Genomic DNA, 27,594 nt, shown 5'->3' on the forward strand with positions numbered 1-27,594 from the left:
CACCAATTTTGATACAAGTGGGCAGTGAAAATGAAAAATTACATTTTTTTACACAAAAATGCAGTTCTGGCTCAAAATTTTTCATTTTCAGAAGGTATGAAGGAGAAAAAGCACCCCAAAATCTGTGCCCCAATTTCTCCCGAGTACGGCAATGCCTCACATGTGACCAAAAAATACCAGTTGGGTGCATGGCAGGACTCAGAAGGGAAGGAGTGATTTTTGGATTTTGCAGCACAGATTTTGGTGGAATGAATGGTGGGTGCTATGTTGCACCAATACAGTGGAACCCCCCCACAAGTCACCCCATTTTGCAAAGTACACCCCTCAGGGAGTTCATCTAGGGGTATAGTGTACATTTCAAACCCCCAGGGGTTTCACCAATTTTGATACAAGTGGGCAGTGAAAATGAAAAATTACATTTTTTTACACAAAAATGCAGTTCTGGCTCAAAATTTTTCATTTTCAGAAGGTATGAAGGAGACAAAGCACCCCAAAATCTGTGCCCCAATTTCTCCCGAGTACGGCAATGCCTCATGTGTGACCAAAAAGTGGCAGGACTCAGAAGGGAAGGAGTGATATTTGGATTTTGCAGCACAAATTCTGGTGGAATGATGGTGGGTGCTATGTCGCATTAGCAAGACCCCCAAAGCACCAATACAGTGGAACCCCCCCACAAGTGACCCCATTTTGCAAACTACACCCCTCAGGGAATTCATCTAGGGGTATAGTGTACATTTCAAACCCCCAGGGGTTTCACCAATTTTGATACAAGTGGGCAGTGAAAATGAAAAATTACATTTTTTTACTCAAAAATGCAGTTCTGGCTCAAAATTTTTCATTTTCAGAAGGTATGAAGGAGAAAAAGCACCCCAAAATCTGTGCCCCAATTTCTCCCGAGTACGGCAATGCCTCACATGTGACCAAAAAATACCAGTTGGGTGCATGGCAGGACTCAGAAGGGAAGGAGTGATTTTTGGATTTTGCGGCTCAGATTCTGGTGGAATGAATGGTGGGTGCTATGTGGCATTAGCAAGACCCCCGAAGCACGGTGAAATTATGAACCTAATAATCCATAGATGTGTGGTATATTTTAAAACACTCCTTTATACATAGGCCGGGTTTGTCGGGGCAAGTGTCACACTGGAAAATAGTTTGCTTTCTTATTCCCTTTTTATAGCAAACTTTGCACCTTTTTTGTGTCCTGCCCTTTTTTCCAGTGGAGGGGATTTCATCAGGAAAATGCTGCCCTGGTACAATACGGGGGCCAGTACTAGAAGTACTGGGGCCCTCTGCCTGCTGGTTCCCAAATATTAGGCCCTTTATGACTTCCTCTTGAAAGTGCATAAATGTCCCCCTCTGGCCGGTAGAACGGAATAGCACGTAAGCGTTATACAGTGCCATCTGGATGATATACACGGCCAGCTTCTTGTACCAGATTTTTGTTTTCCGCAGGGCACTGTACGGCTTCAGTACCTGATCTGAAAGATCCACTCCGCCCATGTACCTATTGTAATCCAGGATACAATTAGGTTTTGAGGTGTGGGTACTGGTACCTCGTACAGGGACGGAGGTGGTACTGTCTCCGTGAATTGTTGTCAGTATAAGGACATCCCTCTTGTCCTTATATTTGACCAACAACATATTTTCGGTGCATATTCCCCTGCTTTCACCCCTTCTCATTACTTGGGCAATGTGCGTTTTTGGGAGGCCTCTTTGGTTCTTGCGCACAGTACCGCAAGCTGCTGTACCTCTTGAACCAAGGGCCTTAAACAGGGGGATGCTGGTGTAAAAGTTATCCACATAGAGGTGATAACCTTTATCCAGGAAGGGGTGCACTAAATCCCAGACAATTTTTCCACTAACACCTACGAGGGAGGGGGGGGCATTCTGGCGGTTCAATTCTTGAATCCTTCCCTTCATATACCCTAAACCTGTGAGTGTACCCTGAGGTGCTTTCACACAGCTTATACATTTTTATGCCATACCTTGCCCTCTTACTGGGAAGGTACTGGCGGAATTTAACCCTTCCTTTAAAATGTATAAGGGACTCGTCTATGCAAATGAATTTATCTGGGATGTACATGTCTTCAAATTTGGCACTGAAATGATCAATGACCGGCCTGACTTTGAATAGCCGGTCAAAGGTGGGATCATCTCTGGGTGGGCACTGTGCATTATCGTTGTAATGCAAAAATTTAAGGATCGTCTCAAATCGAGCCCGGGGCATGGCCATACGGTAAAATGGGGTGCTGTACAGAACATCTGTACTCCAATATTGCCTAATTTCTGGCTTTTTTACTATGCCCATATGAAACACCAGACCCCAAAACGTCATCATCTCTACTGCATCTACAGGGGTCCACCTAGCAAATGATGACGTGGGGTTTTGAGCAATAAACTGCTGGGCATATAAATTAGTTTGGTCCACCATTAAATTTATAAAATCATCAGAGAAAAATAATTTGAAAAAGTCAATTTCTCTGAGACCTGTGGAATCAAATTGGATTCCTGGCATGGCCAAAAACTCAGGAACCTGGGGCTCAAAATTGTCTGGTGGTGGGGTCCATACGAGATCAATTATTGGGGGGGGGGGGGTCTCAGCTGCTCTACGGGGGCGTCTTTGAGGGGGTCCCTCATCACCAGAGGAGGAAGAGGAGCTTAAGGCGAATCCTTCAAATTCCCCGCTTGCATCACTGGCTGTGTCAGAGTCAGAAGCAAGCATGGCATATGCCTCCTCCGCTGAATACATTCTTCTGGATGACTGGGATGACATTTGGGATGCCATTTTTATTTTTGTGTTACTGGTAGTGAAATGTTTCAACACGTGTATAGTGTAGGGGGGGGTACAAACTTTATTTCAACCCGGGGGGTATGTAGTGTGTATGTAGTGCAGAAAAAAAAAAATACTTTATACAAAAAAAAAAAATTGAAGGGGTTACAAAAAAAAAAAAATTGAAGGGGTTAAAAAAAAAATTAAAGGGGTTAAAAAAAAAATTGAAGGGGTTAAAAAAAAAAAAAGGTCCTGCGCCAAAAATTGAGCACAGATGTTGGTCAGTAACGTCCGTCACTGAACAGCGCTCAAAGGCAACAGGAATTTGATCAAAAAAAAAAAAAAAAAATAGATCAACCCTGTGACCAAAAAGGTGATCAGTGATGTACGTCACTGATCAGCGCACAGCGGCCACAGGACACCCACAAAATCACAGTGTGTGTAAAAAAAAAAATTAAAAAAAGACCCCACAGCACACACAAAAAAAAAAAAGGTGATCAGTGATGCGACACTGATTACCAGTGAGGGGCAGCAGGTGCACAACCTTTGGTGCAACTGACAGTGCAACTGGCAGGTATATATAAAAAAAAAAAACCTCTGCACCCCCAAAAAGTTGCTGATCACCTCAGATATAGTGATCAGCACAAAAGGCGGGGGCAGCAGACACAAAATTTAGCACTCTCTGTCACTATCTCTCTCTATCTCTCACTATCTAACACTCTATGACACTGCAGCAGCAGCAGTGACAGGTATATATATATATATATAAAAAAAAACCTGCGCCCCCAAAAAGTTGCTGATCAGTTAATTTATACTGATCAGCACAAAAGGGGGGGCAGCAGTCAGTTATATAAAAAATATATAGCACAATCTGTCACTATCTCTATCTCTCTATCTCTCTCTCTCTATCTATAACTATCACACTGCAGCAGCACAAAATATAGCACTCTGTCACTAGGCCTCTCTATCTCTCTCTCTCTATCTATAACTATCGCACTGCAGCAGCACAAAATATAGCACTCTGTCACTAGGCCTCTCTATCTCTCTATCTCTCTCTATCTCTCTCTCTATAACTATATCACACTGCAGCAGCACAAAATATAGCACTCTCTGACACTATCTCTCTCTATCTCTCTCTATCTAACTAACGCTATTACACTGCAGCAGCACAAGTTCACAACACAGGAAGTCACAAGTAACAGGATCCAGGAAGCATCCAGCACACTACAAGCAGTGATGAAGCAGGCAAGATATTTGCAAGGATCAGGTAAGTATTTTGCAAGGTTCTGGTCAGTATATCGCGGCAGCTAGGCACGGTGACCGCACTGCACGCAATTCCAGACCGGAATGGCGTCTGCAGTGCAGTCACCGTTAGTTTAAACCCCCCTCCATGGCTGTGATTGGTCCGTCGGTCCGACGGACCAATCACGGCCTTTGGGGGCGGGCGGGGTGAGGTGGGGTGACACCAGTGTCACCCTTACACCCCGCGGTGATTGGTGCTGTACTTTACAGCACCAATCACCTCCGATCGCGTGTCACCGGCGAACGTTATTCGCCGGTGACACAAAAAACGCTGTAATTGGCTGTTCACACTGAACAGCCAATCACAGCGATCGCCGACGGGGGGGCGGCATCGCAGCCCCCCCTGGGCATGCACGGACATGTCTGCTGTCAGGGACAGCAGACATGTTGTAACTGTCACCGCGTCTATAGACGCGGTGACAGTTAAATGCCATGACGTACATTTACGCCATGTGTCGGGAAGTACTTCCCGACCATGACGTAAATGTACGTCAATTGTCGGGAAGGGGTTAAAGAATTGTATAGCCATAGTGCGTTTTTGGGGAGAATTCAAACCATTTACGTTTAAAGACATTATTTCCAGTGTCATAATATATGTCTATGAAGGGAAATGCTTACATTACATGTGAATCCCTGAACTTGCCTGTTCTGTGTAGGTAAAGGAAGGGAGGAAGGTTGAAACTTAAAATTAAAAAGACATATTAGGTAAGATACCCCAAGGGGCATCTTGAGCAAAATTGTAAATGGCCGTTAGTTGGTAAAGAGAAAAAAAAAACGGCTACCCGTTTCTATCACAGGTGCTATCCAATCCGGGGAGCACCCACGTGTTACGGGGAGGGAGGGAAAGGGGGGGTTGAAACGAAAAAAAACAAAAAAGTATAGGGTATTTCCCTACTGGGGTGAGGGTTATCACCTTTTACTTAACACTCTAAATTTACATCAGAACAATATACTGTGTCTATATATTTATATAGCACAAAAAAATCATAAAGAAGAGAAGAGAAAAAAACATTTAAAAAAAAAAAAAAACTCTGCAAGGGAAAAGGAAGGGAGGGGAGGCTATATTTATCTCTCCCAACCCTCCGTTCCCCTTTATATTTATTTAGTTTTCATAACCCAGAGTCCATCCTGTTCTTTTCTGAGTCCGGTTGCCCGAACGAAGATCAAATCAGATTCTAATCAGATAAAATTTTGCCAATGTCCCTGCATGTTTAATCAGTATTTAAACTTTTTTCCTGTCCTTAACTATCCCACATACAGCAGAATTTGTGAGTTCCCATTGTGATATAGCTAATTTACATATTCCCCAAGATTCTCTCTCCTAGTTATTCTGTTGACTCTAATCTCTCAGGTATTGCCTTGGGATCCATCCCCTAGTTGAACACCTTACTCTTCCTTACTAAACCTGCCCCATAACTATGGGGGTCATCTTGAGGGTTGGTCCCTCTAGTAGCTCTAAACTTCTAACCTTCATTATTACAACCAAAGTTCTCCACCTTACTTCTGAGGTATTTTATCACTATATTCCAGGCCTTCAATCCTATGATAATGAGAGAGAAAATATGTGCAAAAAAAAAAAAAAAACCCGTGATTTGTGATATAGTCATGCAAAAACATGTGAGAAGTGAAGAGTTAAAAAAAAAAAAAAAAAAAAATTATAAATAAGTAAATAAATAAAAAAAATTAAGTATAGTGCTAAAGGACATTTTTGATCTATGCTTTATGCGTTATTTCTATAATTCTTTCTATGTCTACATCGTGATAGTGCTAATTCCTGCTGATGGGGGAAGTGGAATAAATTAAATAAACTTATTTTTTATATTTTTTGGTTCACTTTGGCTAATAATAATTATCCTTAACATTTTATAGTACAACTGATAGCTTTAACATTTGTTCTGGGGTACTACATCCTTTTCTCTTTTCTTCTGCGACTCCTTCCTTAATATGTTCAATTGTCCCTTTGTGCTTCTGGCCCAACCTTGGACCATTCTGGCCGTGGAGCTGTTTTATCCTTCATCTTTTCTGATGGCCCTGGAGGGGAAAGCTCAACTGTAGTTATCTCAAGTCCCAACCGTTTTAAGGTGTCATGACCCTCTTCAGGGTTTCTCACTGTCTGTTTCTTCCCATTATGTGTAAACTGAAGCGAGAATGGGAAGCCCCATTTATAGGGGATCTTCTGGTTGCGTAGGCTCCTAGTGATCTCTCCCATCTCCCTTCTTTTCCTTAATGTCAAGGGCGCTAAATCTTGAAAAATCAATAGAGTCGAGTCTCTATATATGATTGAAGTGGATTTCCTGCTTGCCTCCAATATCTTTGGTTTCATATGCGGATAGTGCATTTTCAATATAACATCTCTTGGAGGTTGATCTTGAGGTGGTTTTGCTCTTAAAGCTCTATGTGCTCTATCCAACAGAAATTGATCCTCTGGGCACTCTGGAAGTAATTGATGGAACAGGCCGGTTAAATAGATAACTAACTCTTGTGTATCAATTAGCTCAGGAATGTTTCGTATTCGTAAGTTATCTCTTCTTGATCTATTTTCAAGATCTTCTATATGGTCTCGCATGCCTTCCATTTCTGTTCTTAAATCTGTCATCTCTTGAGACATTACTTCGTTGTAGTTACAGATATCATCAGTTTTGTGTTCTAAAGTGTCTATGCGGGATCCCAGAGATGAAATTTCTGTTTTCAATTCTTGTATCGCTGCGCGGAGTTCCACTTTAAATGATGTTGTTATTCTCTCGATTAATGATTCATATGGATCTACATCAGTTACATTAGATAATATACTTCTAGACGGTGATTGAGTCTGGTTTAAGGCTGTTACTGGCGATTGTGGTTGCTGAATCGATTGTTTACCTCTCTTTACAAAAAAGGCTGATGATTGCTCTTGTGATTGGTTTTTGCGGTTTCTGTTAGACATTTTTTTTTTTTCCCCTTTCTCTCTTCTCCTCTTTTCTCTTCCACCCTTTTCCTTTCTTCTCCTCCTTTCCCTTTTTTTCCTTTTTCCCTTTGACCTTTCCCTTTAAAACCTATAATCTTCCCAAAAGGTTTCGAATCTCCAGCAAGCCGCTATTAGTTCAGCTTTCCCACCTTCTTCTCTCCCTTCTTCTTCTCCTCTTGACCATCTATTTAGTCATATATTTTTGTTCTGAGATTTTATCTTTAGGTGTATGGCCCTTCACCCCTTGTTAATTCGTTTTGACCCCCATCTGGCCTTTCTTCAGCACTGAGCTGAGTCCATTGTCTGCGTCTCTAAATCTGCGTAGTATGGTCTGGTGGGGGTTATACACTATCTTATAGCTTTAATATGTAGGGTGTTCTCCCTTTTCTGAGGGGAATTTTTTTTTTCCCCACCTCTTTATATATCGGGAGCGGGTGTCCACCAATTTAATTTACCCCTTGTCTCCTTAATAGGAGGTATCTGAGGATACAGTTGTGTACAGGGGTCCCCGGATTTCCCCCTGGTTACACACTTATATCTCTTTTTAGCTCCTATTGTGTTCTGAGCTGTATTATGTCCCAAGGCAGCAGGTTATGTATACTGTTTAAGCCTCCGTTTCCTGGGGCTATCAAATGTGGCCCCCAGTACCGTGTACCCTGTTCTTTTTCCAGGCTCTTTTTATATCTGACCAGTGCTAGGTCACCGGGACCATTAATTTCCAGCGCCTTTTATTTTCAGAATGTATGCCAAAAACAAGGTTTTTTTTTTTTTTTATAAAGTTCTTTAATGGGGAACTTCCCCACTCACCCACTCCAGCCTGAGGGCACCGTTTTCAGGGTCCCGATTTTCTGCTGATAGCGTCCCTTCTCTGTCCACAGCAACACACCTGCTGCCTCCTCTCTGCTTCAGAGTCTGTGCACGCAGCTCTGTGCGCTTCCACTCACTCACTGTTTGCCGGTCAGCTTTGGCAGCCTGTGATCTCCTCAACCTGCAGCGCTCGAGAAGCGGGCGCCCGGCTCCGAGGTCCTCACAGAGCTGCTGTGGGGGTGAGTCCGGCTGCTGCTTCTTTTTCTCTCCCCCTGCCTTCTGCACGCTCCAGCCGGAGTCAGTGCACCATGCCGTCGCGGGGATACCGCGTCGCTGGCCGGGACAAGTCAGTCAGCTCGGCGGTGGTGGAGCGGGCGGCTTTCAGATCTCCTGCGCCCGAGTGTCCGACCCGGCTGCAACCCGCAAGGACAGACAAGTCTGTCCCCCGGCTCCGCTGCCGAGACACCACCCAGTACCCGCACTGCAAATAATGGTCCCGGTATATGCCTCTTCTCCTGGAGCTTCTGATCCGGCAGGAGGGCGCTGAAGAAGCCGCTCAAGGTATGTATGCACGAGGCTTCAGCAGGAGATCCCTCGCCCTGCGACCTGCTCAGACGCTGACTCGGCCACTCCCCCAACCCGGGAATTCCCCACTCCCGCTTCCTATTGGTCTCCTATCTATATCCTTGGCATTGGCTACTGATTCTTCAGAGGCGGACTCACATCTGTTATTTTTAAAGCCTTGTTTCCCAGGGTTCACTTATATCCCGGGGCTGGATTGTCAGCCCGTCCTTACAGAGAGTGTCTTTTCCCTGCTAGGCCATATCCTGGCCGTCCAGTCCCTAGGTGTGTGATTATGCATCTTTAGTCCATATGGGTATGTTTTCTTCTTCAACGCCATTCCATGGGCCTTCATTTGACCCTGCTTTCCGGGTGTGATGCGTTTCATCTCCATCTGGCTCTTGGCTCAGGTTCTGGAAAACCACTTATGATCTGGAGCTGGTCTTTATTAACCACAGAGCCAGGGTTCTCCAGTATAAGTTCTGAGTTTGGTCACGTCAGTAGGCTCTTATCCCGATATTGCTGAAGGCTGGAAAGCCAGTCTGTGCTCAGCATTGTCACTATATAAGGACAGGACACGTATCCTGGTGTGAGAAACGAGTTTCCTCTTTGTGTCTTTCCCGACTTCTTTTATTCCTCAGAGTGCTCAAGAGAGGGCAGACATAAGACAGAAAAAGAGCTTTGTGGGCGCACTCTTGTATTTGTAAATGTGAAATTAATTTAAAACTTAACATTTATTTCGATCTTTTAATGCAAAATATGTTTATTGAATTTAAGGGGGGGTACAATAAATGGGATTACAGAATGCAAAATAGTCTTAACAATAATCCAACAGTATACAAAATTGCATGTATGTATGAGCGTAGGAAAGCTCAAGAAAGTCAGGGGTGGTGGGAAATGAGGTCATAGGGAGGGGGGGCAAGGTGGGGTAGGGGATTGGGGGGTGGGGGGGGATCCGATATAAAGCGTAAAGGTCTGTTAGGAGGTAATAGGCTCATATTCCTCTAGAGTAATTAAGGGGTGTGGGTGGAGTATGTGTGAGGTATATACGAGGTAGGGTCTGGGGCGTCGTCTGCGGACTGGGGTGTCACTAGGGCAGCTGTGGTGGGAGGGGATGAAGTGCTGTTCTATATGAGGGAGATTCTTTAAAGTTTATCCAAGCTGACCAAGTATCCCTAAAGGCGGCTGAGTCGTCTTCGGCCGAGCATACTATATCCTCCATATCCATGTAGGAGTCCAACCGGTTAAACCAGTCTAAAGTTGTTGGGGGAAGTGGCGAGCGCCACCGGACAGGAATAACTGCCTTTGCCGCATTGTTTAGGCAACAGAGGATAGATTTCTTATATCTTGAAATTGAGCCTGTTGAGTAGTGGAATAACCAGAACAAAGGGTCTGATGGGGCCGGTTCACCCAGTATTTTCCCAGAGATGGCAATAACATTACGCCAGTAGGGTTTTATGAGTGGGCAGCTCCACCAGATGTGTAGGAGGTCTCCTGGGCTCGCGGAGCTTCTCCAACATTTGTTGGGAAGACCAAGGCCCATTTTAGAAAGTGTGTCGGGGCATCTGTACCAACGGGACAACAACTTATATTGCGTCTCGACTACTAGTGTGCTAGGGGAACAATGATGTGCTAATTTGAAAATTTTTCCCCAATCATCGTCGTTTAGATCTATCTTCAGGTCTGTATTCCATCTCGTAGTGAAAGAAGGAGGGCTATTGCTCCTGTCTCCCAATAGGAGACTGTATATCTGGGACACCGGGCGCGATGGATGGTCTTTCGCTTCACATAGCTGTTCAAAGGGGGTAAGGGTGAAGGTAACTGAGGTCGAGGGGTTTAGGGAGGTAAGGTAGTGGCGTGTTTGAAGGTATTTCCAAAGGTCGTTCGCAGGTAGGTTCCATTTATTTTGTAAATCCGTAAAAGGAACTACTGATCCCTCGGATAGTAGCTGGCCTACCCGGTATAGACCCCGGTCATACCAAGAACGGAAGGCAGTGACCTCGTGTCCGGGGGGGGAAACTTTTGTCGAAAAGAAAGGACATGTAAGGGGAAGTGGGTGCGGAGATGGACGGTGATTTGCGGACAGTCTTCCAACAGACTAGGGTTGGGCTTATAGTGGGGTGGGTAGAGCTGGGTAGGTGTGAGAGCCAGGGTGATAGGGGAGGGGAGTGAATGGTTCTCTATCTGGACCCATTGTTTGTTGGTGTTTGATCTGGACCACTCTATTATTCTGCTCAAAAGGCAGGCTTGGTAGTACCCTTGGATGTCCGGCAACCCAATACCCCCTGCATTTTTTTGTCTCTGAAGTATGGTAAGGCCCACTCGTGGTCTCTTATTTCCCCAGACAAAATCCCGGAAAAGGGATTGAGTCTCTTTAAACCACCGTGGCGGAATTTTAATAGGGAGGGTCTGTAGGAGGTACAGTATTTTCGGAAGTGAGTTCATTTTAAGAATCCCTACTGCCAAACCAGGAAAAGGGTCGGGATTTCCAAGATTGGTGGTCTGCGCGAAGTTTGTGTAGGAGTGGGGTGAAATTAAGGTCGAACAGTCTAGTGAAATCACTGGAGATGTTTACTCCCAGGTATTTGAGGTGGGATGTGTGCCATGCAAAGGGAAATGAGTTTTTGAGGTTTGTCACAGTAATCGGAGAAGCGGAGACGTTCATAGCCGCCGACTTAGTAAAATTTATTTTAAAATTAGAGAGGGTGCTGAAACTCGGACATTAGGTTGGGGAGGGAGGTCATGGGTTTAGTAATTGTAGCAAGTAGATCGTCCGCAAAGAGCGCTAGCTTATATTCTTGTCCAGCTATTGTAACCCCGCTAATGTTTTGGTTTCCCCTGATAGCTCTGGCCAGGGCTTCGATGCACAGAACGAAAATTAGGGGGGAGAGTGGGCACCCCTGTCGGGTCCCATTGCTGATAGCAAACGAGTTAGACAGTGTGCCATTGATCCGTATTCTAGCGGAAGGGGAGGTATATAGGGCTAAGATACGTTGTAGACATATCGGTCCCAACCCTAGGTGGTCCAACACCCCCTTCATGAAGCCCCAGTCAATTCTATCAAATGCCTTCTCGGCGTCAGTTGAAAGAAGGATTCCAGGGGTTTTGGTGGTTGTAAGATGGTGTATAAGGGCGATTATTTTGGAGGTATTGTCCTTGGCTTCACGGCCTGGAATGAAGCCTACCTGATCGTTGTGGATAATGGTTGGCAGGAGATGTTTTAGTCTGTTTGCAAGTAATTTGGCATATAGTTTCACATCTATATTAAGGAGCGAGATGGGGCGGTAGCTGGGGCATAGGGATGGATCTTTGCCCTCTTTAGGGATTACAGTAATGTGGGCTTCTAATGATTGGAGGGGGAAGGGATGTGTCGCACTTACTGTGTTGCAAGCCTGCAGTAACAAAGGTAGAAGTTTGTCCTTAAAGGCTTTATAATAGGAGATGGTAAACCCATCCGGGCCAGGGCTTTTACCTGAGGGGGTTGTTTTAATCGCCTCGGTCAACTCTAGTTCTGTAAAGGGTCTCTCGAGATCGTTTTTAAGCTCATCGGTTAAGGTAGGGAAGCCGATCTTCATAAGGTAGGATCTGATATGTTGTTGTTGTTCCTCGAGTTGGTCGGGGGTCTTTGGAGGGTTTAAGTTATATAGGGATGAGTAATATGAGCAGAAGGTAGCTGCAATGGAGTCCGTGTCGTGTAGTGTTTGGGCTCGAGTGTTTTTAATAGAGGGGATGAAAGAGAGGGACCTTTGGGTGCGAAGTGCCTTAGCGAGCATTTTGCCCGGTTTATTCCCCCATCGGTAATATCGATTACGACATTTCCGAAATACCATTTTCGCTTTGTCCAACAATAGTTTATTAAGGGCTGACCTAGCGGAGGTAAGTTCTACAAATGTGGTGGAGGAGAGGGATGCTTTATGGGTAGTTTCTAGTACTTGGATTTTCTGAAGGAGGTCATCGATTTTTTTTTTTTTTTTCCTGTTTCTGTTTTTTAATAAATGACCCCAACTGAATACATTTTCCCCTCATAACACATTTGTGTGCTTCCCAGATCACCATGTCAGAGACATCAGGGGTGACATTATGTTCCACATAGGTGTCCAGGGTTTCTTCCAATTGGGATTTGTAGGTCGGGTCTGAGAGTAAGGATTCGTTAAAGCGCCAGGATCGTTGTCTAGGGGCCATGTCTAAGGAGATGTCTAAATAAACAGGGGCATGATCAGACCAGGTTATGGAGCCAATGGAAGAGTCTCGAACCAAGTGGAGGCAGTTGTGGTTCAGGAGGAAATAATCAAGTCTAGAATAAGATTTGTGGGGTGGTGAGTAGTAGGTAAAGTCCCGTTCGGCAGGGTGATGAATTCGCCAAACGTCTGATAGTTGATGGGTGTGGAGAAGTCGCTTAACCCCCCTGGTTCGTGAACTCGGAGGGGAGTTAGGGGATGGCGTTACATCTTGGAGAGGGTCTAGAGCCCAATTGAAGTCGCCCCCTATCACCAGGATCCCTTGCTTAAGTGAGTCAACCCTATCTAGAACCTTTCTGAGGAAGGTCATTTGTCCCTGATTGGGCGCGTAGATGTTAACAATTGTGAGCTTTGTATTATATATGGTGCCTGTTAGAAGTAGACAGCGACCCTCCTCTAGTATGTGTGTTTGTACATCAGAGATTGGTACATGTCGGGCAAATAGGATGGCAACTCCCTTAGATTTTGAATGCGGGTAATTGCAGTAGTGTGTGGTAGGGAAGTAGTGGTTACTTAATCGAGGGGTTGGGTCGTTCTGGGGAAAGTGCGTTTCCTGGACTAGGACGATATCTGCCCTTTCTTTATGAAGGAAATGTAGTGCCTGTGTCCTTTTTTCTGGGATGTTTAAACCCCTAGCGTTGATGGATATAATACGTAGGGATGAGGTCATTTGGTAGTTATAAGATGAGAAGACAGTGGGTAAGAATCGGATCGGGTAGGAGGGACGAGGAGGGAGAGCGGTGAGGTTGAGCAGGGAGTTGGTGGTGAGGGAGGAAGAAGGGTCATAGTGATAGGGCAAAAAACATAGAATAATATATAACACAATGCGTAGTAAAACTGTGAACATCTGGTATGAGCATCAAAAACATAGCCGCATCCGGACAGTGAGGAGGCCATAATGGCGACCATGTCACGGAGGATTGTACAAATAGCGGTGGGGGGAACTAGGGGGCCGTGCCCCAACAATACTAACTGAAGTGTTTTAGATTACTAAGTGTAAAGGTGTAGATGGATATTTGGTTCTCTGAGTAACTAGTAGAGAAACAGACCTAGTATATGACCAAAAGGTCACTGGAAATACTAAACAAAAGATATTAAGAGGGTATTAAGTAACGGTACGGTAATTCTAAGGTGACGACAATGTATACAGAAACAAGATTTGTGTTCAGTGTCTAATGTTACCACTCGTCGTCTCATCAGGTATGCTCTTGGGAGCGAGTGGCAGGAGGTCCTCTGGATCTCTTCGAGGTGTTGGCTTGTTGCCATCTCTCCCTTTTGGAGTTATGGGGAGGAAGGGCGTTTGGCAAGTGGAAGGCCTGCCAATCAGGTAGAGAGTTCGTCTAGGCCCAAGTTGGAGCAGAAGTCGTGAAGATCTGCTGGAGAGCGTAGAGTGAATTGACGTCCCCCTGAAGACACCTGTAGGGAGAAGGGGAAGCCCCATTTGTACTTATAGTTTGACTTGCGAAGGGCATCGGTGAGTGGTTTTATCAGTCTTCTTTGCTGGAGTGTGCGCCATGAAAGATCTTCGAAGATCTAAACACGAGTCCCCTCGAATTCGATGGCCTCTAGGTCACGAACTTTCCGCAGCAATTCCTCTTTCTGGGAGTAATAGTGGAGGCGGCAGATTATATCCCTAGGCTGCTCAGAAGCTTGCCCTTTAGGTTTGAGAGCTCTATGGGCACGGTCAAATTCAATGGGGGTTTCGGGATCGGTACCCAAGATTTCTCCAAACATTTTGTTGAGGGCATCAATTATACCGGAAGGGGGCAAAGATTCTGGGAGGCCCCTTACTCGCACATTATTTCTGCGACCCCTGTTGTCCAGATCTTCCAGCTTCTCCTGTAGGATTCTCATGTCGGTTGCCTGTTGGGAGAGGGTCTCCTTGATTGAGGTTAGTTGGTCGGAATCGTTTTCACGTTCCTCCTCTAGAGCTTCAACTCTCATCCCTAGGAGGGTCATATCGGCCTGTACCGCTGAGATCTGGGTTTGGAATGAGTCCTGAAGGCTTGTTTCAAGTGCCTGTAAGTCTTGTTTGGAGGGGAGCGTTCGGACATGTGAGAGGACTTCTCCGATTTCACCCCGCAGTTGTGCCAATTGAGATTGAAGATCCATCGTGCGTGGAGACGAGGGTATCTTGTTGGTATTGGTGTCCGTGTTCTCAGATGGGGGGGGGGGGGGAGGAGCGGTCTGTGGTTTGAGAGGCGGAGAGATAGGACCGGAGTGATGTTTGTGAAGTGGTATTCTTGGAGCCGGTGTCTTGCGTCTTCGTGCTCCTTCTGGTTTTGCCCATTAGATGTTGGCGTGGTTTCCAGATCAGGTCATCTAAGCAGTTAGAACCAAAAGTCAGTCAGCAAGTGGGGGTCACATTCCCCTAAATCGTGGGCCTGGGTTAGTATTCCATCTCTGGGGGAGTTGGCTCACATGGTAATGTAGTCGTATGGGGTAGAGAGTACGCGTCTTAGGGTAGAAGACTGTGGTATTTGTCCCGTTGTGACTCTCTAGATTTGTCAATTGGGTGTCTGGCACTGTATAGGGATTGTAGCAGTGTAGTTATTTATTTGAGCCACCGGGTGGAGCTCTAGGTTCATTTATCTCCAATCTGAGCAGTATAGGGAGTGTTTCCTCACATCTGGGTGGAATAAGGCAGTAAGTTTGTAGTCTAGGTAATAGACAGTATTAGGCAAATAGCATAGGTTGAGGATAAAGATGTACAGCTGGCTCTTGGTTTCTGACACAGAACAACTGTATAACCGGAGGGGGGGGGGCCTAAACAGAGAGCTGGCAAGCTTTGAAAGATCTTCAGATAGTATAGAGTTGATAGGGTCTTAAGAGTTGCTGTACCTATAGGCAAGAGGGTGTTGTAGCAGGGGTGATGCTACCCAAGTCCACTGGGCAGGGGTCCTGAGAGTAGGCAGTGTTTGACTTAGTGCCTCTACCAAGATGGCCGCCGTCTCCTCACTGAGGTAATTATGCCCGGTATAGGGTGGTGTGTGGGCTATATGTAGGTGCCCCCTGGTCCCAGCACATCAAGGGTGATCAGGGGGGACATGAGGGGTGAGCGTCTGCCCCACCGGGTGCTGTTGCGAGGTGTCGTCCTGCCGCCTGGGTCCTCCAAGATGGACGCCACGTGCGGGAGTCAGTGTGGGGGAGAGAGATGTCCCCGCGCCCTCCCGAGCCTCCAAGCCGCCAGGGGTGGACCGCTGCGGGGGATATGCGGGCAGTGTGTCCGGCAGTGTCAGCGCGCCGCTCGGGGTCGCGGCAGGGGGCGTGGAGCTCGGCCGCCGGATCGCCCTGTACTTTAGGCTGCGGTGGAGAGTGGGAAGAAGGCTGCAACCTGCAGGGAGGGATTTCTCCCCACCCCCCCACCCCCCCCCGGCTCCGCAGCGCGACTCACCAAGGGACGGGTGGCTCAGATCTGGTAGCGGGTGTCAGCGGAGCTCCACAGGTAGGCTTGTGAGCATCTGGGAACCCCTCTATATGTAATGCGGGTGCCGGAGCTCAGGTAGCGTGCGTCTTCCTCCATGAACGGCCAGGCCACGCCCCCCCTATTTCGATCTTTTAATATAGAGTAACCAAGATTTTGAAAAATATTCAAGGTTTTGCAAAAATTTTTATATTGTTAGTAACAATGATAGGGAAAGGAGATAGGAACGGATCCTATCAAATTTAGTGGCACATACAGTGGGCCCTTGAGAGAGTTTTATATCATCATTATCCCCCAATTTTTATTATTCATATGTTTATGTACATTTTTATTATTCTATGCATATTAAATGTTTTTTACATTGATTATCCCTCATTGGTAAAGCGCTACTTCATTTCTCTATTTATCCTTTCTTTTTTAGGGACCCACTCAGTCCCTTTAAGTAGCAGCTTTCTCTTGACATACACCCCATTGACAGCGCCCTCGGACTACCTTAGGGCAGTCCTTTTCTTGTTAGTCCGTCTGGGCCTGGGGCTTTACCTGGTTTAAGGCCTGCTATGGCCATTAGAACTTCATCAATTGTGAAGTCATTACATAGGACTGCAGATGTAGGGGGTGGCATTTGTGGGATAGGGAGATGTTCCCAGAATTGTGTGGCCGCAAGGTCATCGGATGCGGGAGCAGAGTATAGTGACGTGTAGAAGGCATTTAAGGTCTGTGCAATTTGTGCATTAGTGGTAGTGAGTGAGCCGTCTTGTTGGCGTAAGAGGTGAATTGTGGAAGGGGATTGATAACCAGCAGATTAGAAAGTAATTTACTTGACTTAATGCCATATCTGTGGAATTTGGCGTTAGCAGCGAAAGTGTAAAGTGCCTCAGATTTGACAAACAGTCCCTCAAAGGTAGATTGGGCTTGATTGTATTTTCATTTTGATTCCGGGGATGGGGAGGATTTGTAGTCCGTAAATGCGTTGGTTAGGTCAGATTGGGCTTGGGCAAAGGCTACCGTTTTCTTTTGGTAGGATGTATGGGCTATTATGGCCCCTATTATTGCAGCTTTGGATGCCTGCCAGAATAGAGTTGGGTTGGAACCAGCTATTTCTTTATTGTTAAGGGCGTAGTCATCCCATGCTTTCAGCACCGCGGCTTTTAGGGACTCTGAGGTTACTATGTTAGATGGGCATCTCCATGAGATAAAAGTGCTCTGTTCATGTGTCAGTCGCAATGAGATCCATACCACAGCATGGTCAGATAGGCTAATAGGTTCTATATGGGTCAGTAGTATTTTTGGGAATAGATTGGTTGAGGCGAGGATATAATCTATTCTGGACAACGTGCCCTTCGCCGTGGAGAGGCACGTGTACTCGCGGTCAGTGGGGTGGGAGATAGGCCACAGGTCCAGTAAGTGAAGTTTAGTCGCTAGAGCTGGGACTCCCAGACTCGGCAGCTTTCTAGTATTAGGGAATTGCCTGTCTAGGTCAGTATGGGAGATTAAGTTTAGGTCTCCGCATAGAAGGATAGGGAGGTGCATATGTGGGGTTAGTGTTTTCAGTATATTCTGAAAGAAGGATTTAGCGTATATGTTTGGGGCCTATACATTGAAAAGAATGTATTGTGTTTGTGCGATTGTAAGGCGTGTGAGGGTATATCTACCGTCTGGATCGGAGTATAGTGTATCAGCCATCAGCGGTGTAGGTCTCTTGCTCAGGACCACGACCCCTCGGGCCTTAGAGTTGTGTGAGGCGGAGGACAGCACCTGCCATTGGAGGATATTAAGCTTGGCAACCTCTGCTGGTACCAGGTGGGTCTCCTGCAAACAAACAATGTCAAGGTTAAGTTTATTTAAATACATCAGCACTTTTTTGCGTTTTTGTGGAATTGATGCCGCCCACATTCCAGCTACCAAGTTTTAGCTAAAGGGAAGGGGAGAGAAAAAAAGGGGGGGGGAGGGTATGTGGAGAAGATATTGCGAAATAAGGAAATTATAGGTGAGGTAGTCGCATTACCATAGTAACATGTCTTAGAATTACCAATATTAGTGACTTAGGCAAAACTATAGGTAGATAACACATACTGAACATAACTTGTATGAATAAAACTAGGTTGCTGAGTTTTTACTCAGAAAGTGTGTATCAGTATCGGTCCATAGACTACATCAACTGGAACAGTGTATGCTCCTAAAAGGCATCGCGGTTATTCCTGAGAGGCAGCAGGAGATGGTGGCATAGACAGTCTGTTCTACGGAAGAACGCAGTTGGCATCTGGGCTGCGGGGGGTGTCCATTGCTGATGGGGGGGGTTGGAGATTTAGGAAGCAGTTGGGGGGGGGGGGGATCACCCCTTTAGTTGGGGTCTGCTGCCCAGTCCGTTTGGTCTGTTTGCTGCGGAGCTGGAGGGGTTGCTTCACGGCGGTAGGCTTCTGCATCTAAATGGGACAGGAAGTCCCTGAATGAGTTGCCGTCATAGATTCGTAGCCGCGCTGGGTACTGCATTGCGAACTTTACTCCGTCACGGATTAGCATTGAGCAGGTCGGGGCAAAGTCTTTCCTCGCTTTGGAGAGCTCGGCTGAGTAATCCTGAAATACTAGGATCTTGTGTCCCTGCCAGGAAATGTCTCGGACTTTGCGGGAAGATGTCCAGATGAGCTCTTTGTGCGGGGTCTGGCCCCTGGAGTTAGCTGGTGAGGAGGAAGGTGCTGCGCGGCGGGAGACAGCGTCCGGCGCCATCTTGGGACGAAGAGTCCTGGTCTCTCTGTCCTTTCTGTGGCCCTGGGCGTTCGGCATTGCGCTGTAATAGCGCTTCATGCAGTGGTGGGGGGTTGTTGGAGAAATAAGGGTGGTGGCTGGTGGGTTTTGCTGAGGCTGGAAGCCGTGAAAACGGGGGTTTGGGCTCCTGGTTATCGGAGCTCTGTTCCCCTGCTACTGCTGCATCAGGGGGCGAAACCGGCCAGCATGTATGTGTTATACCTTCCAGATGTACACCTATAATTATATGGGTACACAATGGATTAATAACCTTTATTCTGAGGTAATGTCACATCCCTTGGGTACCGGGCACATAGATAGCTTATTCCGGTCAGGAGATGCTCATTTTACCCCTCACCAAACAATTAAGTTGAACAATATTAATATCCCATAAAATAAACACACATCGGACCTTCACGTTAATACACGATACAACACTATTATCACCTTTTCACTGTATGTCTTTTATATATGTCGCTGAGTTTAGCTAGCATCATCCAATGACAGTTACAGTATAATTACTCTCCTGGGACACTTGGTGAGAGAATATAGGGATTATATACACCACACTAATAGTTACCCCAGAGTGCCCCTTGTAGGAATACTTCTGTGTCTGTATATATACTGTATATCTCTGCATTATTGAATACATTAATATACAGGGATTGGATAGCTATATATATATATATATATATATATATATATATATATATATATATATATATATATATATATATAGGCTGTGCAGATTAATTCTAGGTTTTCTTTATTTAATTCCCAGCAGATAATGACAGAAGGAAGAATATCGTGATGGGAGATCGAATTTTGTTTCCAGACATTAAAATAGAAAATACCATCATACGGGATTCTCCAGGAGAAAATACCATTATCTCTGATATACATCCAGTGCTTCATAATGCAAATTCATCATCTGATCCTTCATCTCAAGGGGACTCTACTCCTAATAACTCTGCCATTGTTACATGTAGTACAGGTCATACAGCGGATACAGGCTTTCCATGTTCTGAGTGTGGAAAATGTTTTCCTCACAATTCAGCTCTCGTTAGTCATCAGAGATGTCACACAGGTGAGAAACCATTTCCATGTTCTGAGTGTGGAAAATGTTTTACACATAAATCATCTCTTATTAGACATGAGAGATGTCATACAGGTGTGAAACCATTTCCATGTTCTGAGTGTGGAAAATGTTTTGCACATAAATCATCTCTTATTAGACATGAGAGATGTCACACAGGTGAGAAACCATTTCTATGTTCTGAGTGTGGAAAATGTTTTACACATAAATACGCCCTTACTTTTCATCAGAGACGTCACACAGATGAGAAACCATTTTCATGTTCTGAGTGTGGAAAATGTTTTCTTCACAAAACCGCTCTTGTTATTCATCAGAGAAGTCACACAGGTGAGAAACCATTTCCATGTTCTGAGTGTGGAAAATGTTTTTCTCACAAAACAGCTCTTGTTTTTCATCAGAGAAGTCACACAGGTGAGAAACCATTTCCATGTTCTGAGTGTGGAAAATGTTTACCTCACAAATCAGCTCTTGTTATTCATCAGAGAAGTCACACAGGTGAGAAACCATTTCCATGTTCTGAGTGTGGAAAATGTTTTCCTCACAAATCAGCTCTTGTTTTTCATCAGAGACGTCACACAGGTGAGAAACCATTTCCATGTTCTGAGTGTGGAAAATGTTTTCCTCACAAATCAGCTCTTGTTAGACACCAGATACATCACACAGATGAGAAACCATTTCCATGTTCTGAGTGTGGAAAATGTTTTCCTCACAAATCCGCTCTTGTTAGACATCAGAGACGTCACACAGATGAGAAACCATTTCCATGTTCTGAGTGTGGAAAATGTTTTACACAGAAATCAGCTCTTGTTAGTCATCAGAGAAGTCACACAGGTGAGAAACCATTTCCATGTTCTGAGTGTGGAAAAAGTTTTACACAGAAATCAACTCTTGTTATTCATCAGAGAATTCACACGGGTGAGAAACCATTTCCATGTTCTGAGTGTAGAAAATGTTTTACACAGAAATCAGCTCTTAATAAACATCAGAGAAGTCACACAGGTGAGAAACCATTTCCATGTACTGAGTGTGGAAAAGGTTTTCCTCACAAATCAGCTCTTGTTAGTCATCAGAGACGTCACACAGGTGAGAAACCATTTCCATGTTCTGAGTGTGGAAAATGTTTTACAGAGAAATCAACTCTTGTTATTCATCAGAGACGTCACACAGGTGAGAAACTATTTCCATGTTCTGAGTGTGGAAAAAGTTTTACTGCTAAATCAGCTCTTGTTATTCATCAGAGAAGTCACACAGGTGAGAAACCATTTCCATGTTCTGAGTGTGGAAAATGTTTTGCAAAGAAATCAAGTCTTATTAGACATGAGAGAAATCATAGGTAAGAGGTCCATACTGCTGTTGTGAATGTGTCAAATATTTTTAAAAGAATTCAGTTCTTCTTAGGCCCATACATACTAGAAGATTTTCATTTCAAAAGACTTTGCTGAAAATCTTTCATAGATCGCAACAGACAGGTTTCACCCTGGGCACAACCTATTTGACATTCTGCCATCGGGCAGACGCTTCAGATCGATCCCTGCCAAATCATCCAGATCTGCGAAAAGCTTCTTTCCGTTTGCTATCCGCCAAATGAACAATGTGCTACAAACTAATACAAATCGACTCGTCTAACTAGGCTTGTCTAACTATGCCTATCAGTGAAACGTTAACTATCAAATGTATGTATGCAAAAAAGTCAAAATGTCTCTGTTGTCTCACCTCCACCCCGTTCCCTTACTTGTTCCCTTGCTCGCAGCTGCTCTGTAATATACGCGAGTATACATGGCCAATAAAGTTGATTCTGATAAAAGACAATTTACATAATGGGCGGGGTTTGAATTACAAGGGTAGGAGCAGGGGCCGTTGTATTCAGTGCATTCCTGTTGTCGGAGCCTGATTCAGAACGGATTGCTGGGCTGCGTGTATTCGGAGCCTAGCAATCAGGTAAACAACACCCCGTGCCGCTCTGACTGGGCAAAATCCCACCCATGTGCACGGCAGACATTTCATTTGCAGCTGTGCCCGTAGGGAGAAATCCATACACTTGCGCCAGCAATGACAAAAAAAAAAGGACTGTTCTACTAGAGAGCAGTGAGTGGGCGCCTGTTATAGGAGGTGTTCTTCCAAGCAGCTGCTGGGGTACAAGGGTAGTCAATCCCTGTTGTTATTCACAAGGAACTGGCAAATAGAGGAACAAGGAAGCAGTAATTTTAAAGTAATTTTTCCACTTTAAATTGTTCTTGTCGTTCATTGTAACTCCAGCGCTACTTGCGCCAGCAATGTATATGTTACCTATACCAAAATATACATTGGGGTGCAGTGGCGGTGGTAACCTATACATTGCTGGCCTGCGAAAAATGTAAGACATGGCTTGGTGGGACAGGGGACTTTGCACTCTGTAGTGCCCATTACACATTATACCACACACCGTAATGCCCATTACACGTATGCCACACACCGTAATGCCAATTACATATAACGCTACTCAAATGGAGTAAACAAAATAGGTACTTATGTACTAACTGGGCTGCCGATTTTGAAATCGGGTCCATCGCATCCGACCATATCGCATGCGATGCGATGGACCCGATTTTTCCATAGGATTCAATGTTAAAATGGAATTCAATGGGAAAAGGGGTCCTTTTCATACCCCTACTATCCAAGTGGGCATGGAGTTTGATATAAAGCCCGAAGCATGGCGAGCGGACACAGAAGCCCGTTCGCTCGCCACGCTTCGGGCTCGGTGGCGAGCTACGCTCGCCACAGGTTTATATCCAACTCGATGCCCACTTGGATAGTAGGGGTATGAAAAGGACCCCTTTTCCCATTGAATTCCATGTTCAAATGGACTCAGTCCATTTTAACATTGAATCTTATGGACAAATCGGGTCATCGCATCGCATGCGATATGGTCGTATGCGATATCGCATCGCATCTGATTGTATGCCTTAAGTTAAGGCATACAATCAAAAAATCGGCAGCCCAGATAATACATAAGTACCACAAAATTGTCTATTATTAAACACCAATAACACCAAGGAGATAGTGATAGATTTTAGGCGAACTTGTGGTAGGCCAATATTTCCCATGTTTATATAGGGCACGCCTATTGAGGAGGTGGAGTTTTTTAAATTCTTAGGTCTGTATATTTCTGGTGATTTAACCTGGTCTCTAAACTGCACTACTATGATTAAGAAGGCCCAACAACGCCTCTTCTTGTTATGAAGACTTTAGGCCGTATGTTCTGAAATATGCTAATTAGATTGAAATCGTGGAGATTGTTCTAACGTACGGGATTGTAGTGTGGTTTGGGAACTGTACTGCGGCAGAGCAGGCGCGTTAGACCGAGTGATAAAAACTGCAAGTACAATTATTGGGGTATCTTTACCGCGCACCCGTGATCTGTATAATAACAGAATGTTAAAGAAAGCAAATCGTATCTTTGTCCCAGTCATCCGAATTATGAGGTTTTTGATATTTTGCCATCCAAAAAAATGGTTCCGCAGTGTCCCGGCCCGTACAAAGCGCATGCTAAATGGCTTTTTCCCAACTGCTGTTCGCATGCTAAATGACAAAAAATGAAATGGGAAATGTTCTTTTATTGTTTCTTGTGCAGGTACTTGTGTGACGTTTTTGTTGACAGTGCATTGATTGCAGTGTATTGTTAATAACAAATAAAGTATTCTATCCTATTATTCTATGACCCGTGAAGTACCACTTACCTACTTGCTGGTTGTCCGGGGGATTACATGCTCGTTGCCAGGTGTTCCATGCTCGTTGCCTAAGGAGAGTTAAATGCGTGTCACCCAGGGGGATTTAAATGTTTTTATTGCCCACCTGTCAGCGCCACGGAGGACCAGAGTCTCTGACAGCATCTCAGAGACCCTGCGCTCCTCCAAAGATGGCTGCAGGGTAAATACTGGCTGCTTTATTTCTACACTGCAATATAGATCTCACTTTGAAGTAAAACCCCACCCAAATCTAACGCTCTCTGCACATCTGCCCCACCTGCAGTGCACATGGTTTTGTCCATCTAAGAAGGAATTTGCCAGAAGGAGTGAACCAGAATAAGGCCCCCTGTCAGAGACTCTGCGCCTCCGCAGTGGTCAGCATTCCCTGTTACCAGCTTGTAAAGTAATGTGCATAGGATGGCAGTGGGGCCAGTAACATATACATCGCTGGCCTGTGCGGGCGGCGCAGTGTCCTCTGTATGAAGCAAGGTGAGGGAGCAGGCGGGTAGTGTGTATTGTGCTCCGTACAGAGCAGGGGTGAGAGCTGACAGCTGGGCGGAACACAAGGCAGGGGGAGGGCAGGACGCAGGAACACAAGTAGTGTGCTCAGTGTGGAGGAGGGCGAGTGGGCGGGCATTGTGCTCTGAGTGGGCGGGCATTCAGCTGAAAATAATCTAGTGTGTATGGGCCTTTAGATATGAGGCAAAACACAAAAACAATGGTAAGAGACTTTGGCATTTGTTAAGATTCATACACACGGTGTGATTTTGGCCATGAACGATATTGATTGTGATTTCCCTTGTAGTCCCCGGAGCCGGGAACCACAGATTTTTACTATATTTCTGTGTAATTTTGATTTAGCAATTTTGACTATACCAGAACACTAGATTGTATACAGTATAGTCAGTATTGAGCTGCCTACCCAGTCTATTATTACTTGTGATACGGACTTTGATAGATAAAGATATAGATAATAGGAAGAATAGAGAGCGCCAGAGGTTTCCACCACCTTAAGTGCAGTGAATGTATCAGATATACAAATGATCAAAACATTTTTTGAAAAATTGACATATTTTATTAAAACGTTTATAGGAAAACGTGTGGTGTCTCAGTTCTTTTGAAGACGGTAACAACCCCAAGATATAGATAAAACTGTAATTTCAAAGGTCTAGAAAAACGACTCTTCCGGTACATACACAGTGCGATTTGTGCTAAGGAGCTGTGGTGAAACGCGTCAGAAGTGCAATGACCAACTTGCTGCATCTGTGTCTGCGCTTGGACCAGTATCTGGACACTGATGATGATGGAACCAAACTACTCCTGATTCAGGTTATTGGCACATATCTCTCCACTGTGACTAGGGAGGATCCACCAAATGAACATTTATCTATAAGGACATTTATCTCTCCAGCGATTTCCATAGGAACACCCATTGAAACACTGGGCGTTCCCATGGGGAGTCCCCCGGCCTGCCACCCCACGCCCACAATGTTGGGAGTGTGCACCCAGCGCGTAGTTTGTTTGCCATGGACGCACGCACCCAGAAATGTGTCTGTGCATTGTGCAGTCGCAAAACAACGGTCCTGAAAAAGGTCCAAAGTGTGAGAGGAGCGTGAGATCCAGTGGCTGAGGATTAGACACCTGGTCACTGTGACCATGACTGTCAGTAAGGCTTTTCAGGAATCCATATGTGTCTATTCCCCACACTGAGAAATACACAAACCTAAAAGCTGCAACATGTTATACACAAGTTTGGGGAATAAATTGGAAGAGTAACACCCAGGGTGCTAAATGAACGTAACCCAAACACGCAGGTATATACAATACAATACATTCCTTTTCACTATGAAGCCCAACATTGATTAAGTTACGGTTACTGGCAGTAAAAAAGGAACTTTCTCAATTATTGATGCCAATAATCATTCAAAAGAGAAATAAAGAATATATAACCACACAAGTATGAGGAAAAAGTATAAATCAGCCAATGTGTAGCATCCTACATATGACAACTGTGACCAACCAAAACAAGTAAAACGAAAGTTATGGTAGACCTACCTTTGTTAACTTCCTTTCCTTGAAGTCCATGGGAACCACAGGGGACATCGGGGTTGTAGGCGGATGCAGGGGGTCCTAGGCACCCATCAACGAAGCTATTGAAATTTCCCAGAATGCCCAGGCCTTCTCCCCCACAACCCCGCCTCCAGGCTCAGGCAGTCAGTTTTGGTAACAAACCATAAGCAGGAAGCAGAGAAGAGGACAGAGAGATCACTTACCCAAATACTCCTACATACACATCACGGCACATGGACAAGACTATGGTCGTTAAAGGTCACAGTGTAGTATATCACACATAGGGATACCTCATGAACAAATTGAAGGGAGGGTCGCCCTGTGGTTCCCATGGACTTCAAGGAAAGGAAGTTAACAAAGGTAAGTCTACCATAACTTTCATTTTCTGGGTCCATGGGTCCCACAGGGGACATTGGGGATGTCTCAAAGTCGTATTTAAAGGAGGAAATTTGCCTGAGGTGTCAAAAGTACCCGACAACCAAAGGAGGCATCCTGGGAGGCGAACGTGTCAAAGGCATAGATTCTAATAAAGGTATGGACAGATGACCACGTTGCAGCCTTGCACAGCTGTTCGGCAGATGAACCTCGGCTTGCTGCCTATGATGGGCCAACCGCTCTGGTAGAGTGTGCTTTGATGGAAATAGGAATAGGCAGATTAGCCTGATGATAAGCCTGTTGTATAGCCATGCGAATCCAGCAGGCAATGGTCTGTTTGCCCGCTGGCCAACCCTTTTTGCGGAATCCATATAGCAAAAAAAGGGAGTCCAATTTTCTGACCTTCTTAGTACGGTCAATATAGATGATCAGAGCCCGGATCACATCCAGTAAGCGTTCGTCTGGCGAAAGATCCTCTGCCGTGAATGCAGGAACCACAATCTCCAGATTAACGTGAAACCTGGAGATGACTTTCGGAAGGTAAAGGTGCCCATACATGTTACAATTATTGTATACAATATTGTATACAATATCTCATCCGGTCTCGGTTTTGCGATGAGATCAGATGAGATGAGCAGCACTTGTGCAGCACTTACTTTTTGTACTAGATTTCATCTCATCTGATCTCATCGCAAAACCGATATGCAATGAGATGTGATATTGTATACAATAATTGTAACGTGTATGGGCACCTTAAGATGGTTTTGTCCTCAAGACCGCCCTATCTGAATGAAAAATTAGGAAAGGTGATTTACAAAAAAGAGCTGACAGATCTGAAACTCTTCGGGCGGAAGCGATGGCTAAGAGGAACTTCGTCTTGGCTGTCAGCCATTTGAAATCAGCCGCAATTAGCAGGTTCAAAAGGAGGCTTGGTTAAAGCCTGTAACATGTGTGACCGGTCCCAAGGTGTTGTAGGAGGGACATACAGAGGCTGGACATGTATCACTCCTTGAAGGAATGTGCGTACATCCGGTAGGAAGGCAATTTTCCTCTGGAACCAAACAGATAAAGCTGAGACCTGGACTTTTAAAGACGCCAGTCTCAGCACCATGTCTAGGCCCTTCTGTAGGAATGCCAGAACTCTGGCTACCTTGAAAACCTTTGGATCATACCTCCTCGCCGTACACCATGTAAAGTAGGTGTGCCATATCTGGTAATAAATCCTAGAAGATGCTGGCTTGCGCACCTGAATCATGGTCCTGGCTACTTTAGAGGAAAAACCCTTACGTTTCAGTAAGGCAGTTTCAAGTGCCACGCATTTGAAGACAGACGCTGAGCGTCCGGGGGTGTATGCAAGGACCCTGAGGGTCCGGGTGTAGGCAAGTGGCCTTGACAAAGCTGTTTCCAGACAGTGAAACACATGTGTTGGCACAGACCATTACCAAAATGCTTGTTAGCTTAAAATAGAAATGTGATTTTGATCTGTTGTATTTGTATTAGCACTATACCAGGTGATCCCCGTGAGGCAAAGTTTACAAGG

General features: G+C 45.2%; 1 protein-coding gene across 1 annotated transcript in view; it reads left to right on the forward strand.

Annotated features, from left to right (window-relative positions):
- The window catches only part of LOC146010041 (uncharacterized), a 47,539-nt gene extending 24,976 nt beyond the window's left edge, over window positions 1–22,563 (forward strand). The window contains exon 7 of the mRNA XM_083150876.1: window positions 19,570–22,563. Coding sequence (XP_083007002.1) covers window positions 19,570–21,221 — 1,652 coding nt within the window. The 3' untranslated portion in view covers window positions 21,222–22,563. The remainder of the gene's footprint in view (window positions 1–19,569) is intronic.
- The last annotated feature ends 5,031 nt before the right edge of the window (window positions 22,564–27,594 follow it).

The sequence above is a fragment of the Crinia signifera genome, chromosome 6, assembly GCF_055691185.1.
Source record: "Crinia signifera chromosome 6, ASM5569118v1, whole genome shotgun sequence".
Taxonomy (NCBI): Eukaryota; Metazoa; Chordata; class Amphibia; order Anura; family Myobatrachidae; genus Crinia; species Crinia signifera.